General features: G+C 45.8%; 2 protein-coding genes across 2 annotated transcripts; one reads left to right on the plus strand and one right to left on the minus strand.

The window, feature by feature from the left end:
• The first annotated feature begins 8,575 nt into the window (after window positions 1-8,575).
• LOC125523989 (protein FATTY ACID EXPORT 5) lies at window positions 8,576-10,731 on the plus strand. Its single transcript, XM_048689072.2, has 3 exons — window positions 8,576-8,915; window positions 10,216-10,303; window positions 10,467-10,731. The coding sequence occupies exons 1-3, from the start codon at window positions 8,717-8,719 to the stop codon at window positions 10,537-10,539; spliced, it is 360 nt and encodes a 119-aa protein (XP_048545029.1). The 5' UTR covers window positions 8,576-8,716; the 3' UTR covers window positions 10,540-10,731.
• A 2,064-nt stretch (window positions 10,732-12,795) lies between these two features.
• Window positions 12,796-15,444, minus strand: LOC125520068 (uncharacterized). The gene is made up of 2 exons (XM_048684866.2): window positions 14,329-15,444; window positions 12,796-13,135 (listed from the first exon to the last, which is right to left on the minus strand). The coding sequence occupies exons 1-2, from the start codon at window positions 15,319-15,321 to the stop codon at window positions 13,016-13,018; spliced, it is 1,113 nt and encodes a 370-aa protein (XP_048540823.1). The 5' UTR covers window positions 15,322-15,444; the 3' UTR covers window positions 12,796-13,015.
• Between the last annotated feature and the right edge of the window lie 1,345 nt (window positions 15,445-16,789).

The raw sequence follows: 16,789 nt of genomic DNA on the forward strand, positions 1-16,789 counted from the left end.
TAGTGCTTAGGCGAAGCCCTGCGGAGATTGTTCTTCACCAACACCGTCACCATGCCGTCGTGCTGCCGGAACTCATCTAGTACTTCGCCCCTCTTGCTGGATCGAGAAGGCGAGGACGTCACCGAGCCGAACGTGTGCAGAACTCGGAGGTGCTGTGCTTTTGGTACTTGGATCGGTCAGACGTGAAGACGTATGGCTACATCAACCGCGTTGATATAACGCTTCCGCGAATAGTCTACGAGGGTACGTAGACAACACTCTCCCCTCTCGTTGCTATGCATCACCATGATCTTGCGTGTGCGTAGGAAATTTTTTGAAATTACTACGTTCCCCAACAAGGAGAAGGGGGGTGGTGGCGGATTTCGGTTTGAGGCCAAGTGGCTAAAGGAGGAAGGGTGCGATTTAGTGGTGGAGGAGGCGTGGAGGAGAGTAAGAGAAGGCGGAGTTGTGGATGTGGCTGCGGCGTTGAATGGAGTGGCTCGAGATCTTTCAAGATGGAGTAAGGATGTTGTGGGTGATTCGGAGAAAAAGTTAAAGGAAGCCAAGCGGGAGCTGGAGAACTGTAGGAAGAAGGCTATTACACCTGAAAGGGTTGCGGAGGAGGTGCGGTTGCATTGCTTGGTGGATCATTTGGAGGAAGTAGTGGACATTAAGTGGAGACAGCGGGCTCATGTGTGGTGGCTAAAGGAGGGAGATAGGAACACTAAGTTTTTCTTCAGATATGCCTCAGCGTGGAGGAAGGCCAATAGAATTAGGAGACTTAGAAGGGAGGATGGGGTGGTGGTGGAGGAAGGAAGGGGTTTAACTAACTATGTCATGTCTTATTTTCAGGATCTCTTCACCTCGAATGGCATTGGCCAATATGATGAGCTGCTCCGGGCGGTGCCGGTGAAAGTTACAGGTGCCATGAATGGTACCCTCATGGCTGCTTACTCGGATATGGAAATCAAATCGGCACTTGATCAGATTGGTGACCTCAAAGCACCAGGACCGGATGGTATGCCCGCACTGGTCTTCAAAAAATACTGGTTGTTGATGGGCAAGAACATAATCGAGGAGGTGCGGCGTGTACTCGAGGGGGGTGATATGCCGGAGGGGTGGAATGATACCCATGTTGTGCTAATACCCAAGGTGAAAAACCCCTCGAGGATTAAGGATCTCCGTCCTATCAGCTTGTGTAATGTTTTGTACAAAATTGTCTCAAAAGTGGTGGCCAACCGACTCAAGCTTATTCTGCCGGAGATCATCTCAGACAACCAAAGTGCGTTTGTACCTGGAAGGCTGATAACGGACAATATCCTCATGGACTATGAGATTTCTCACTTCTTGATGAACAAACGGACTGCGAAAGAAGAGTTTGCAGCGGTAAAGGTGGACATGAGCAAAGCCTATGACCGGGTTGAGTGGGCTTTCTTGGAAGCTATGATGCATAAGCTTAGATTCGCGCGTAACTGGGTGAAGCTGGTAATGAAGTGTGTAGTTTCAGTGCGGTACATCATTAAGATTAATGGTGAGTTATCCCGACAGTTTGCACCATCGAGAGGGCTCTGGCAGGGCGATCCAAGTTCGCCCTATCTCTTTGTGATTTGTGCCGAGGGGTTGTCGGCGTTGCTGAATGAGGCCCAGCAGATAGGCAACTTTGAGGGCATACGGATTTGCCCAGGGGTGCCTGCTATCTCGCACTTGTTCTTCGCCGATGATTCAGTGCTGCTCATGCGTGCGCGGATGGAGGAAGCTTTGGAACTCCAACACATCCTTCAGGTTTATGAGAGGTGCTCGGGGCAATGCATCAACCATGAGAAGTCTGCGGTGATGTTTAGCAAAAACTGCTCCGAGCAAACTAAGTTAAATGTAAAAGGGGCGCTGGGCATACAAAGTGAAGCATACAATGAGAAATATCTGGGGCTGCCGGTGTACATTGGATGATCCAAGCGCAAGGCTTTTGCTTATCTTAAGGACCGGATTTGGAATCATATGCAGGGCTGGAATGAGAGGACCTTGTCTAGGCAAGGAAAGGAAATTCTCGTTAAAGGAGTTGCACAAGCGATTCCAACCTTTGCAATGTTAGTTTTCTACCTCACAAAATCGTTCTGTGAAGAGCTCAGTTCTATGATTGCCAGATACTGGTGGAGGCACCAAGATAAAGACAACAAGATCCATTGGATTAGTTGGCAGAGGCTCACACGGTCGAAGGGAAGGGGAGGCCTGGGGTTTCGGGACATACATGACTTCAACATTGCTATGCTGGCCCGGCAGGTTTGGCGTCTGATAGAGCAACCGGAGAGTCTGTGTGCGTAGCTTATGAAGGCAAAGTACTACCCAGACTGCTCTATACTGGATGCGGTACCGACCTCAAACATGTCATATGCCTGGCGCAGTATCACATACGGCATTGATCTTGTTAAGCAAGGAATGATCTGGCGGGTTGGGGACGGGCATAGCATCCACATCTGGGATGATCCATGGATTCCGCGTGCTTGGTCTAGGCGAGTCATCACTCCTCGCGGGGCAAACCTACTGACAAGAGTCGCTGAGCTCATTGACCCAACATCTGGCAACTGGGGTGTGGACCTGGTTAATGAGATGTTCTGGGAAGAGGATGTCAAACTGATCCTCCAAATGCCACTAAGGGACGGAGCCGGTGACTTTCTAGCATGGCATTTCGATCCTAAAGGTGTGTTCTCAGTTAAGCAAGCGTATAAGCTGAAGCAGGCTTTGTCCGAACCTAGGCTTGCACTGGCCGATGGTAACCTGGAGGGAGGAGGGGAGGCAAAATGGAAAAGATTATGGGACATAGCGTGCCCGGGGAAGGTCAAACATTTTATGTGGCGTCTAGCGCACAACACACTGGCCACAAAGGACATTTTGTGTCGGAGGGGTATGGCGATCGAGAATCACAAATGCTTCCTGTGCAATGCGAGGCATGAATCCGCTAAGCACCTGTTTGTGGAGTGCCACGAGATAAAGCAGGTATGGCGGGGCCTCGATCTTGAACCTGTGAGATTGAGACTCACGGAATGTGACAGCGCGTACATCACCTTGGATTGCCTCTGGCAAATACCTGAGAAGGATCGAATAGCTATCATCGTCATGTGGTGGCAATGGTGGTCTCAACGCAACAAGGTTCGAGAGGGAGAGAAGCCGATGGACCACGCGCAGTTTGCCATGAGGGCTGCATGCACGGCTGCAGAGTATGAAGGGTGTTTCTGCAAACCACCACCCCCACCAAAGAGCACGGTCCGATGGACCCCTCCACCACCGGATATTCTCAAATTCAACGTCGACGGGGCTTTTTAGGAGGATGAATTGCTGGGAGCCTGGGGCGTGGTTGTAAGGACTAATGCAGGCGAGGTGGTGGCAGCGCCGGTTGGCCGTATTGACAATGTTGTTGATGCCTTCGGTGCTGAGCTGAGAGCGGTGGAACAAGCTCTTGAACTTGCGGCGGAGTTGGGAGTGATTCGGCTGGCAGTGGAGATGGATGCCCAGATGCTTGTACAGGCTCTGAACAGACGTACTCCAGATTGCTCGCGGTACGCAGCGGCGATTGAGGATATCAAGGTGCAATCCCGGCTATGGTTCTCTTCATGTTTGTTTGCTCATTGCAAACGATAGGCCAACATGGCAGCTCACCATATGGCGCAATTAGGCACGACTCTCCCAATGGGAGAGGTTTTATTTGCGGATCATGTAATTCCAGCAAGTGTTGCTGACTCTGTTATGGGCGATCTTGCCCTGAATGTTTCGTAATAAAGCTATTTGCTTACCTTCAAAAAAAGCTATGGAAATCAAAGCAAATAGAGACCAAAGCTCTGATACCACTTGTAGGATCGAAAGTATGTCTAGAGGGGGGTGATTAGACTACTTGACCAAATAAAAATATAGCCTTTTCCCAATTTTAAGTCTTGGCAGATTTAAACAACTTAGCACAAGTCAAGTAATTAACCTACACATGCAATTCTAAGAGTATAGCAGCAGAATGTAAGATAATTGCATATGAAGGTAAAGGGAGGAGTTTGAGGGAGCAAACTCAATGTAGACACGGAGATTTTTGGCGTGGTTCCGATAGGTGGTGCTATCGTACATCCACGTTGATGGAGACTTCAACCCATGAAGGGTAACGGTTGCACGAGTCCATGGAGGGCTCCACCCACGAAGGGTCCACGAAGAAGCAACCTTGTCTATCCCACCATGGCCATCTCCCATGAAGGACTTGCCTCACTAGGGTAGATCTTCACGAAGTAGGCGATCTCCTTGCCCGTACAAACTCCTTGGTTCAACTCCACAATCTTGACGGACGCTCCCAAGTGACACCTAGCCAATCTAGGAGACACCACTCTCCGAAAGGTAATAGATGGTGTGTTGATGATGAACTCCTTGCTCCCCAACACTTAGCTCTCCCTCATAGGATTGGATTTGGTGGAAAGAGGGTTTGAGTGGAAAGCAACTTGGGGAAGGCTAGAGATCAAGATTTATGTGGTTGGAATGGAATATCTTGACCTCAACACAAGTGTAGGTGGTTCTCTCTCGGAAAATGTATGTTGGAAGTGTAGGCATGTTCTGATGGCTCTCTCCACAAATGAAGAGTGGGTGGAGGGGTATATATAGCCTCCACACAAAATCTAACCGTTACACACAAATCACCGAACTCGGTGGGATCGAATCATGAAACTCGGTCAAACCGATTTAGTTCAAAATGTGAATGTTAGGATTTTCGATGGGACCGACATGTCAACTCGGTGGAACCGATTCCATTAGGGTTAGGGCATAACGTAATCTCGGTGAGACCGATTACACAAACTCGGTGGGACTGATTTTGGTAATAGGCAAATAGAGAGTTGGTCAGGCAAACTCGGTGGGACCGATTCGCTCATCTCGGTTAGACCGAAACGTTACAAAGGGGAAATAGAGAGTTTGCATTTGCAATCTCGGTGGGACCGATCGCTCATCTCGGTTGGACCGAAACGTTACGAAGGGAAACAGAGAGGTTGCAATCCCATCTTGGTGAGACCGAGATCCCTATCGGTGAGACCGAAATGACTAGGGTTTGTGGCAGTGGCTATGTCAAGTGAACTCGGTGGCGCCAGGTAGGAAATTTCGGTGGGGCCGAGTTTGACTTTTGGTTTGGGACATATGTGGATATGAGAAAACAGTTGAGGGTTTTGGAGCATATCACTAAGCATTTTGAGCAAGTAACTCATTAAGCAACACCTCATCCACTTTTAATAGTATTGGCTTTTCCTATGGACTCAATGTGATCTTGGATCACTAAAAGTAAAATGTAGAGTCTTGAGCTTGAGCCAACATGTGTTCTTAGTATTTTGAAGGGTCCACTTTCTAATCCATGGCATGCCAAACATTGAGCTTTCCTGAAATATTTATCTTGAAATAGCATTAGCTCAATGGGCTATATGTTGTTAGGAATTACCAAAACCACCCAGGGATAGTTGCACTTTCAATAAGACCATTTTTGACACTATGGAAGTGTCAAAATGGTCTTATATTTTGGGACGGAGGGAGTACGTATGATAAACTTTGAGGTTCCAATAGCCCATCATGCAATAGTTTCTAAACTTAGGGTTTGGTAATTTTAGTCACTCTAACCACCATCCATGAACAAGCTAATGACACAATGCTATCCTGTAGACCCACGAAGGTGAAGTGATATCCAGTTGAGTTTGCACATCACCACTAGAGAATTACATCACACCATAATATCAAAACATTGAACTAGGTTCAACTTCACATGTCCTTAAGAACATAACAAGCTACTCGCAACACATCATATGGATCGATCAATTGATACGAATATATAAATAAAAATCTTAACAAATTAATCTTTCACCAAAAAAATAATAAGCATTAACTACACAGAGTAACCAACACCATAAACTATACCAGCAAAGGATCGGTGGTAAAAGTTCATAGATCAGAATGTTAGGGTTGAGGGAGCTGATGGAGATGACCGCATGATATGTATCCAATGTATCTATAATTTTTGAACTACTCATGTTACATTTACATAATTTCTTAATGGTTTTGGTGCACTTTTATATGTTTTTTTCTAGACTAACCTATTAATCTAGTGTCAGTTCCTGTTTTCTGCATGCCTTTTGTTTTAAAAAAAATCAATATCTAGGAAGGTCAGAACATCCCGACGATTTAATATGATTTTATGGAATATATGTGAATTTTGGGTGAAGGAACCAACGCAAAATAGTGCCTGGGGCGCACATGGATAGGTCACGCGGCCACCCCCTGGTCGTGCCATGGGCCCGTGTGGCTGCCCTGTAAGTCGGTTCGAGTTGTTCTTTCAAAGGACACCTCAAAATTTTAGTCCGATCAAAGTTGTTCATGCAAGAAAGCTAATTTTCGAAGGACACCTCAAAATTTTAGTCCGATCAAAGTTATGAATCTCCAGCTATATAAGAAATGGTGAAAGGCCAAAAAACAACACCAGAAAACAGAGATATAGAGAGAAGAGGTCCAATCTCAGAGGGGCTCCTGCCCCTTCCAGAGCCATGATAGCCAAGGACCATAAGGGAGAACCTCTCCCCATCTAGGAGGAGGCCATGGGGGAGGAAGCCGGAGGGGGATCCTATCTCCCCCTCTCTCCCGGTGGCACTGGAGTGCCGTCGGGGGAACCATCATCGCGGCTATCGTCTTCATCAACGTCGCCGTCTTCGCTGACATCTTCATCACCTTTCGCACCTCTTTCCAAGGGTTCACTCTCCGGCAACCTACTATAATCCCCTACTTGAACATGGTGTTTGATGTTATGAATTATATTTTGTGTTGTCTTTATTGTGTTTGAGTGTATTATTTTGTCCTACGGGTTAATTGGTGAATTGTTATGGTTTGTTTAAAGTGTTTGTGGTTATGTTATTGTCCTTTCGTGCCCATCATATGAGCGCGCATGTGGATCACATCTTAGGGCTAGTAGTATTTTGACAGGACTATGCATCTAGGGGTAGGAGTAATAGAAACCACCCCTAACCATAGAAATTGATACGTACATGATTGAAGGGGGGACAATATATCTTAATGTGATGGTTGGGTTTTACCTTAATTAACTTGTTAGTAGTTGTGGATGCTTGTTAATAGTTCCAATCATAAGTGCATAGAATTTCAAGTAAGGGATGACATGCTAGTAGAGGCCTCTCCCACATGGAAACTTGCAATCGGTTTAGTAACTTAGCTAATTGCCTAGGGACAGTTCCGCACACCATACCACCATTATTCCACACTCGCTATTTGTATTGTATTGTAATATATTGTATCTTTGCTTAGGAAGCACTTATCGTTTATGATTACGTTCTTTGTTATCTTGCAAAACTACCTCTTTATACTTGCAAGATACTTTTATTTATTGTTTCTAGATAAAGAAACGCTCTGTGTACGTAGGGTTGTATCAGGCAGATAGAGTTTGAGAGAATATTGATCTTACCTTTAGCTTCCTGTGGGTTTGACACTCCATACTTACCACTTCCATCATTGTGTTTCCTTGCACTTGGGGATTATAACAGTGCTGATGAGGATGTTGATGGAGATGATAATTCTAGTGATGATAGGATCTGGAATGATAGTCAATGTGAGAGAATAGAGAGAGAGAGAGAGAGAGAGAGGTTTAGTTGCATGTAGAATCACTCCCTTGTCTCCCTAATCAGAACAAATCCTTATTACTATTATTGTTGTTATTGTTATTATTAGCATATATTGATTATTGATATCTTCTAAGCTATAAGTTCATTTTTAAAAATGTTCTATATTTTTTGAAATCCTAACGAAAAGACCTTCTAAACAAGACCATCATTGGATATATTTTGAACGTGTTTGAATTTTTAGACCTGCAAAAAACTTGTTTGAATTTCACTATTGACAAATTGATTCAAATACATTTCACAAGTTTCACGAATTCACAAGTGATAACAACTATTTCAGAAAATGATTTTAGTCATTTCAGAAATGATTTTAATTGTTTTGAAAATAAAAATGATTGAGATATACTCCCATCTGTTCCATAATGTAAAGCCTATATATTTTTCTATAAGTCAAACTTTACTAGGTTTGGCCAAGTTTAGAGATGGAACCATCTATATCTATAAAGCCACACATATATAATGTGAAAATACATGTGAGAGTGTACCCAATGGTGTGAATTTTGTGTTGTAGATGTAATTAATTTTCTCTAGAAACTTGATCAAAATTTGTAAAGCTTGTTTTTTAGAAGAAAAAAAATCTATAAGCACTGCATTATGAAAATGGAGGAAGTATGTTGTAAATATATACCAACAAGTGAACTAAAATATATACCAACACTTTTATATTACAGGACAGAGGGAGGGTGAAATAGGCACTGAAATGTTTGAGATATATGCTTCGGAAATATTTCAAATAACTGAATTATGTAATATGCGAAATACTAAAAGAAAGTGAAACTGAAACAAATACTGAAATAAGTGAAATGTGCAACATAACTTTTTTTTTGTGCGGAGAAGATGAATGAGATCCATTCCAACTCACAGTCACGGAAAGCGGCCTAGGCCACTTATTTTAGTGGGAAACCAACGCCGTTAGAAAACCACCATTGGCCCCTTCTGCGCAGACCACCACGCGCACAAGCACAAGTCGACGACCAAAAACAGAGGAAGCAGAAGAAAAGGCAAAGGCCTCCAAGATCTCGGCTCCGAGAGAGATCTGAGAGAGAGGTGCTTCGGAGATGCACGACTTCTGCTTCACGATCCCCTACGGGTTCGCGGTCCTGGCCGGCGGCCTGCTGGGCTACCTCCGCCGCGGCAGCACCGCCTCACTGGCGGGCGGCGCCGGCGTGGGCGGGCTTCTCCTCCTGGCAGGGTTCGTCAGCCTCAAGGCCTTCGAGAAGCGCCGCAACTCCTACCTCGCCCTCGCACTCGAGACCCGTACGCTCCGTCTCCCTTCCTCCAATTTCAACTGCGCATTTAATTGTATGCTTTCTAATTCATCACAAAAGAAAAGAAACGGATAGCTGCACGGTGTCGAGACTACTCCGCCATTTTCTTGTTTCTGTATCTTCGGATCATACTGCCATTCAGAAGAAGGAAAAATGTATTTGTCATTGATGGTGGATGATACGTCACTGGTTAAACTAGTGCGAAGTGGGCCGGGCGTCATGGGAGTTATGCGATCTCCATGTGAATGGAATTACTAATAGAGACGGTGGTTTCCAACATTTTGATTTGGTTAGGATCAGGACTTTGTGGTTATTGCGCATGTAGGAAATTGGACTAGAGATTTCTGTCCTGATGTCAGTGAAAATTGGTGCCACACGAAACGCAGAACCGGTCCTGACATGCATTCAGACGTGCTTGGGCACTACAAAAATTATAAATGGAGTAGTTGTATTTCTCAGCATAGTAGCCATTTTCATTTAGGACATGGCAAGAGCACTTCTTGTTGACATACGCATGGTTCCGGTGTGGTTATAATAGAATGCATTGCTGTAAAATGCTCCCTTCAAAGTTTCAGTTAATTGCATCGGTGTATCATAACATTAAAGGTGAATAGACTTTACTGATTGGGACTTTGAGCATAGTCAACGGAATGATCAGAGAGCAGGGCGCTGATTGCCTTCCTTGGCATTGTAGCTTGCTCACTTGCCTGGGTCCTGTAGTGTCTGAATACCTGGTTACCAGGTTAATTCGTTATATCCATTATTCTTTAATGGAATGTGTGTCAATGTGTACCTGTAACCTGCGGTACCTTGTCTCGTGTAGGCATGTAGATACTGGCTTATTGACATTGATCCTTCTAAATTTTATCTTGATGTTTTATTTGGACTGATATTTGGATCCACTTTAATGTGAATGGGTTACTTGTAACTACAAATTTTGAGACTCATTAGCAAAGCATCTCTTGGGATTGTAGGTTTCTAACTCAATGAGCTTTGCTTTTACATCTGTGCTGGAATGCTTTGAGCATATCGTCATATCTTCCTTTCACAGAACTTTAACTGGAACATTGTTTGCTCTAGTAGAAAAGTAACATAGGTTATTAGTGCTGAATTCTTAGTCCGACATGTTAACCATCAATTCTTGAATCTGGAAATAAAAGGGAGTCCTCCCCCTTAGGAATGGGGAAGGTTATGCAAGAAATGTACCTACTCTTGTGGGCTTGCCTGAAACATGAGTCCTTGATCTGTTGTTTCTGCTCTAACCGTGCATTTATTTTGGTGTGGAACAGTTTGCGCACTGGCCTTGACCTTTGTTATGGGGCAAAGATACCTTGAAACTTCAAAGATAATGCCGGCTGGTGTCGTTGCTGGCCTCAGGTAACTTCATTTCCTTTTTCTTTTCCAACCATGCACCCCCACTGGATTATACAACGTTGTGCATCTGGTAGCACCATGTGAAGAACTTTCATATATTTCATTTATGTCGCTGTTGTGAACACAATATGCATCTCTGACAGAGCTAATTTGTTCACCGTCACAGTGCTCTGATGTTGGCATTCTATCTGTTCAAAATTGCTACCGGCGGCAACCATTTCTCGCCAAAGAAAGAGTAGGCCAGACGTTGCTTGGCCAAACCCAAAGACCATATGGCATATTGTGTTCTGCATTCGAATTGGAACTTGACTGATGTTCTATGTTGTGCTTGCACCTTTGCTCAAATGTTTTGTATGTGGACCTGGAAAGTATTCACCATGTAAATGAACTAACATTTCAATTGTGCTTCGTTGAGGCGCAAACTTGTCTTAGTTGCCTGTTGTCATTGAGCAAAAGTAAGTACTCCTAATTTCTTGTTCTTCGGTTAATCATGCAGAATTGATGTCTGGATCATGGTGTGTGATGTGATAAGTTACACGGCTTAAAACTTCTACGTAGGCCCCCTGCAACAGCTTTGGAGGGTTTTTTTTTTTTGGAAAGGAACTTCATAAATCAACCATGATGATTACATTCAGAATCAACAATGCTAGCTATCACCATAGGGAGTTTCGGAGTCAACATGTTGTGCGTTGTTCCGATCGACCTATACAAGCAAGGGGGTGACTCGCCACATTCACGTGCCTACTGATCTCATAGCTTGACTAATGTTTCTTTCTTGAGCTTTGGAGGTTGAAGACAATGCGCCAGGTAACCAACCAAGGGCTAGTTCTTTTCGCCGATTCTCCCAGAATCGCCCCCTCCTTAGCTTATCCCAAAATCGACACTCCATTTTTTTTTTACAATCCTATCTAATTAAGGTCTAATTAGTTAGGATTGTAAAAAAAAAAATATGGAGTGGTGATTCTGGGAGAAGCTGGGGAGGGGGGTGATTCTGGTAGAATCGCCCAAAAGAATTGGCCCCAACAGCCTAGCTAGGCACTATTGTTTTCGACTGCTTTGCCTATTGGTGGTCCAGAACATTTTCCTGTGTGGCTGATCCGATATGTGCACAGTTGCCATCACAAAGACGATGAGGCTGTTTCAAGTGGTCCATTGTCAAGGTTGCTGTAAAAATGAAGAGACGATGAGCAGTAAGATTGTGTGCATTATTCGTTGATTACAGTTACATATTTAATATGCCCTGAAGGGGCGACAGTTACAAGAGAGGGGGTGCGATTGTGAACGCGACTGTTTACAAGAGAGCTTACGGGAACTGTTGTGCACACGACCATTGCACGATGGCTCATCTAGCGGTGTGCTGCTGTCTGTTGCCATGCATGGATGGCCTTATTGGATTTGTCATTCAAGAATCGTGTGCATAGTGTTGTGCGCGTATCAGTGCTCGTGCTTAGAATGAGGGAAGAATTCCCCTTAACAAGTACTCTGATCTATAAATGATCTTACAGTAGTTTACAGAGGGAGTGTTCCGTGCTAACAAAGTTTTCAACATATCCCTTAATCTACGCATCTCCACGCATCATATCTTGAAAAAGCTCTTCAAAAATCCGTGGGAAAAATGTGCTCGATGTGTTGTTAAAACTTCTTCAAACTCAGTGAGAAACACACACAAAAATGATACATCATATAATGGTTATTGCCTCTTTGATAACTCGCGTGAAAAAACCTTTCAATAAATATGCCTTATATGCTTCCTTCAAAAACTCTGGTGGAAAAAGTATATAGTATGACATAAAATCTTGCGTAGAACCTTGAGAGTAGTAAGTTAAAAAAAGATCCTTGAGAGTAAGTAATCTATACCTACTATTAAAAAGAGGTGATATTCTTGGTTTCGTTCCGCTTCAATTAATTTCACCTACGCTATTTGGTTTCATTACTTGCCACCTGTTTTGGCCCAACAGAGGAAGCGCACCTGACGGTGCACTGTGGCCCACATTCGGAGAGCTGGCAAAAAATAAAATAGCCGATGACAGGGCTCAATCTCATAACCCGCCAACCGACCACATATAGTTTGCCCAATTGACCCATCTAGAGATATGAGAGAATTTTTTTTCTTCCGTTGCAACGCACAGGCCTTTTTGCTAGTAAGTTCATAAAGTTTAAACAAGCGTGGAGATTATGGACTTTTAAACAAGTGTATGCAAAATCTGCAAAGCTTCACAAAAATGAGCAAACTGGGACGTCCATGGGGTCGGCATGCACCATGGAGAAACCTCGGGCACAGGTCCTGCCAGCTGTCGCTGGCATGCACCATGGAGAAACCTCGGGCACAGGTCCTGCCAGCTGTCGCTGTCGCCAAGAGGAGCGCCAGGGGCAGCGCCAAGCACAGCGATAGCAGCAGAGTCTACAACGGATAATCATCCCCAGCAAGTTCCAATAGTTCAAAGAGGAGCAGCAGCAAAGATCAAATAACGAAGCACAAGCAGAACCCAGTCTCAGACACAGCAAACCACGTACATAAACACATAACCTCAAGCACACAGATAGGAGATAGTTCAAACATATAAACCACCCACATAACACACTTTAGGTTGCAGTCATACAAGTTCATAAAAGAGGGGAATGATCCAGCACCAACAAGGGAAACAAGACCAATCTTTATTCGTGTAGTAGCGAGATGTGGGGCCGATGGCAGCAGGTCAAGACCATGCTGGATGCTTAGTCATCGTAGTTGTGGCGGCGATGGTGGTGGTGCTTCTCGTAACGTTCCTTCTTCTCATCATCAGAGTCATCGCGCTTCGCGTAACGGTTCTTCTTCTCATCATCAGAGTCGTCATCCTGTAAAGAAGCAGCACGAAATATTTAGGGTCGATGAGAAAGATCTGATTATAACATTACAGGAAGCATAATGTTTGTCTGCTTCAAGAAGTGCACCAAAAAAAGGGAAAAGAATACAGCAAAAAGGTGGTACAAGCAAGATTGCAAACAATACTCCTATTGCTGAGGGCTATGGCACAATTTTTTTATCTTAAATATACAAAGATTGCATTTACTCAAGTACACAGATGATAAGTTATCAAATGTACGATGAGTATGGGTCATAAGATTATTGCATTCTTAAAGCTAGGTGTTCAATCTTAGACGACTAACCATTAGTGTGATTGTCACTAATTTGTTTAGCTACATTTCTGACAAATTCTTCTGGGAGACAACGATAGCATATACTCCCTCCGTTCCAAAATAGATGACTCAACTTTGTACTAACTTTAGTACAAAGTTGAGTCATCTATTCTGGAACGGAGGGAGTACCAGACTAATTTACAACCATATCAGTATTTAAGTAAATGATGAATTTGCACAACAAAAAAGTACTCCCACATAGAGTCAATCACTACTGTCAATCAAATAATCAAAAGAAACACCACATGTAGAATCAATCAGTGTTGTCAATGCTCAAAAGTAACATTACACTAACTCAATTTTTAGTAGACAAGTGAGCACATGAGCATGCTTATTGAGTACTGGGAACAAGAAAAAATTCCCAGTGCACTAAGCATTTCAATGGACCGGCTGAACAGAACCGTTCATGTTAGCATAACAACTGTACTATTCAGCAAAACATTTTTTGCTTTCCAGCATTTAAATTTACTATATGAGCAACTCTTTTATTTCTTGACCACATATAAAGCATGAATTCTAAATTGTGCATTGGCATGCTAACTCTAACCCCTTTCAAAACCCATGAACTGTTGTCACTTGTCAGCTAACGACATGTAGTTGAATGGCAAGAAATGGTTGTATCCATCATCTCCCACCTGCTGCAAGACACAATTACAACCACGCCAGCAAGTAATAATCATCTAACCATTCCTTGACCACTCACTAAACAAGTTAATCACAACAAAATGCATAGGCACAAAACAGTAAACACACGAGAGCAGGAGCTTACATGATCCTTGACAATTCAATAAACAAGTTAATTGTAACAAAATCATATGCTCAAACAGTAACGGAAACGGGCAGGAGCTCACCTGCTTCTTGCGGCCATAGTTCCCCTGGCCATACCCACCACCATATGAACCCTGGGTCTCCTCTCCATACGGCTTGGGCTTCTGGTACCCACCAGACCCATAGGCACCTTCATCCTCGCCTTGCACCTTCCTGCCAGATCCATACCCAGAACCACCATAGCCCTCCTCCTCAGTCTTCCTCCCGCCATACCCAGCGCTACCGTACTCCTCTCCCCCTCCCTGGGGCCTGCTTCCGTACCCCGACCCATAGCTCTCCTCCACCTGCGGCTTCCTTCCGTACCCAGAGCCATACTCGGATCCGCCGTAGGTCTGCTCCACCTGCGGCTTGGACCCGTATCCGGAGCCGTAGCCCTCCTCCGGCTGCGTCGCGTTCCCGTACCCAGATCCGTAGCTCTCCTCGGCCTGCGGCTTCCTCCCGTAGCCGGAGCCGTACCCGGACCCGTAGGCGGGCTCCTCCTGCTGCTGCGGCTTCCGGCCGTAGCCGGATCCGTAGGTGTCCTCCTCGGAGCGCTGGGGCTTGGACCCGTAGCCGGAGCCGTAGGCCGGCTGCTCCTCCTGCTGGGGGCGGAAGCCGTAGGCCGGCTGCGGCTTGGATCCGTAGCCGGAGTCGTCCTCCTCGCCCCCGCCGCCGTAGGACGGGCGCTGCTCCTCCGCCTGGGGGCGGAAGCCGTATGCGGGCTGGGGCTTGGGCTTGGATCCGTAGCCGGAGTCGTCGTCCTCGCGGCCGTAGGAGGGCTGCTCGTTCTGGGGGCGGAAGCCGTAGGCGGGCTGGGGCTTCTGGTGGTGGGCGTAGGGGGAGGGCTCCTCGGCGGCGTAGTGGGGCGCGTCGTAGGAGGTGGAGGGGGCGGAGCAGGGGTAGCAGGTCTCGTCGGAGGGCGGGAGCGGGCGGCCGAAGGTGACGAAGAGGTCGTAGCCGCCGCCGTAGGGCGTGGAGTCGAACTCGTCGAAGTCGTCCGGCTCGTCGCGGGACCTCAGGTTGTACGCGGTCGCCATGACTTGCTGCTGCGCTGGTGCGGGATCGGGGCGGAGATCGGGGGAGGGGGGGCAGGAGTGGTGTGTGACCTGGGAGTCCACAGGGCGCGCGTGCTTATGCTGCGGTGCGATGGGAGGGATGCGATCGATTATTAGCGCGTCGGCGACGTGTGGGGGTGAACGCGAGATCTGTGGGAGTCGCGGGGTGCACGTGGTGAGTGGCTGGGCGGTGGGACTGGCCGACTGGGGGTGACCGGGACACCGGGCGAAGACGGGCAGCCGACAGGGCACGCTGGACGCGCGGCACCGGGGGAATGGAGGATCCGGTTTGCCTGGTCTCTTCCCATCGTGATCTGCCCCCGCGACAAATTTGACAAATTTGACCTCAAAATAAAAATATTTCACAAACTAAACTGCTTTTGAAAATATTTCACACTGCTGACCCTTTTGTGTAGCGCCCGACAACAAGACGCTGCACTCTACTGTGCAACTCCTTAGAGCTAGGCGCTGCACAGTATAGTGCAACTCCTTAAAGATAGGAGCTGCACAATATAACGCCTAAGTGTTAGGCGTTGCACAGTAGAGTGCGGCGCCTTACTGTCAGGCCCTGCACATTAAAGGTCAGCCGGATGAAATACTTTCAAGAACAGTTTAGTTTGTAAAATAGTTTCGATTTAAGGTCAAATTTGTGCCTTTTGCCCCCGCTCGCGATGGGTGAAAACGGCACGTTCGGCTGCCGCGCCCTGGCCTGGGTGACCGCGTCACAAAAATCATGTGGCCGCGCACCGGGTAATAAGCTGACTGTCGTGTGTGTTTACCGTGATTTTTACTGGAGAAGACTCGCCAAAATGTATGGGAGTGAGTATAGGAATTAGGACCCATGTACCAACGTGCACACTCTTGGAGTTGATCAGGGGCGACAGGCCAGTCCCGGCTGCGAGGCCAATAGAGACCATTCGCATGCTCCATGCGCGACGAGCCGCTGTCCGTCATTCATCGCGAATAGATTGTTGTGGACTGGTGGTGATGGTCTACTGCCACCCCGTCTCCTCTCCGCCAAACGTAATTTTCTCATCTATGCACGATTTTTACTACTTCCTCTATTCATTTTTATAAGATCTTTAAGACATTTCAGACAATGTACAAAACAGTCCATTTTGAGTTGTCTGAAATGACTTACAAAAGTGAACAGAGAGAGTATTTTTCTTTAGGACCGACTTAACCAAGCATGACAATCATGAACGACTTGCATAGCAATTTATGTTGGCTAAGGATGGCAGGTTTAGTTGACAAGCATGACAAATCTGCCATCCTCACAACAATATAAATTGCCATAAAAAAAACTTCCATTCTACCATGCCCTCCCAGGGAACATCATCAGCACGATAGCATACCGTTTTTTTTTTGCAGGGAACATCCGTTTATTTCATATGTCGTCCTATTACCTAGGTGACCTTAAATATTTCTAACTAACAGGACAATTATAGAA

This window comes from Triticum urartu, chromosome 7A (genome assembly GCF_056163025.1).
Source record: "Triticum urartu cultivar PI428250 chromosome 7A, HENAU_Tu73, whole genome shotgun sequence".
NCBI lineage: Eukaryota > Viridiplantae > Streptophyta > Magnoliopsida > Poales > Poaceae > Triticum > Triticum urartu.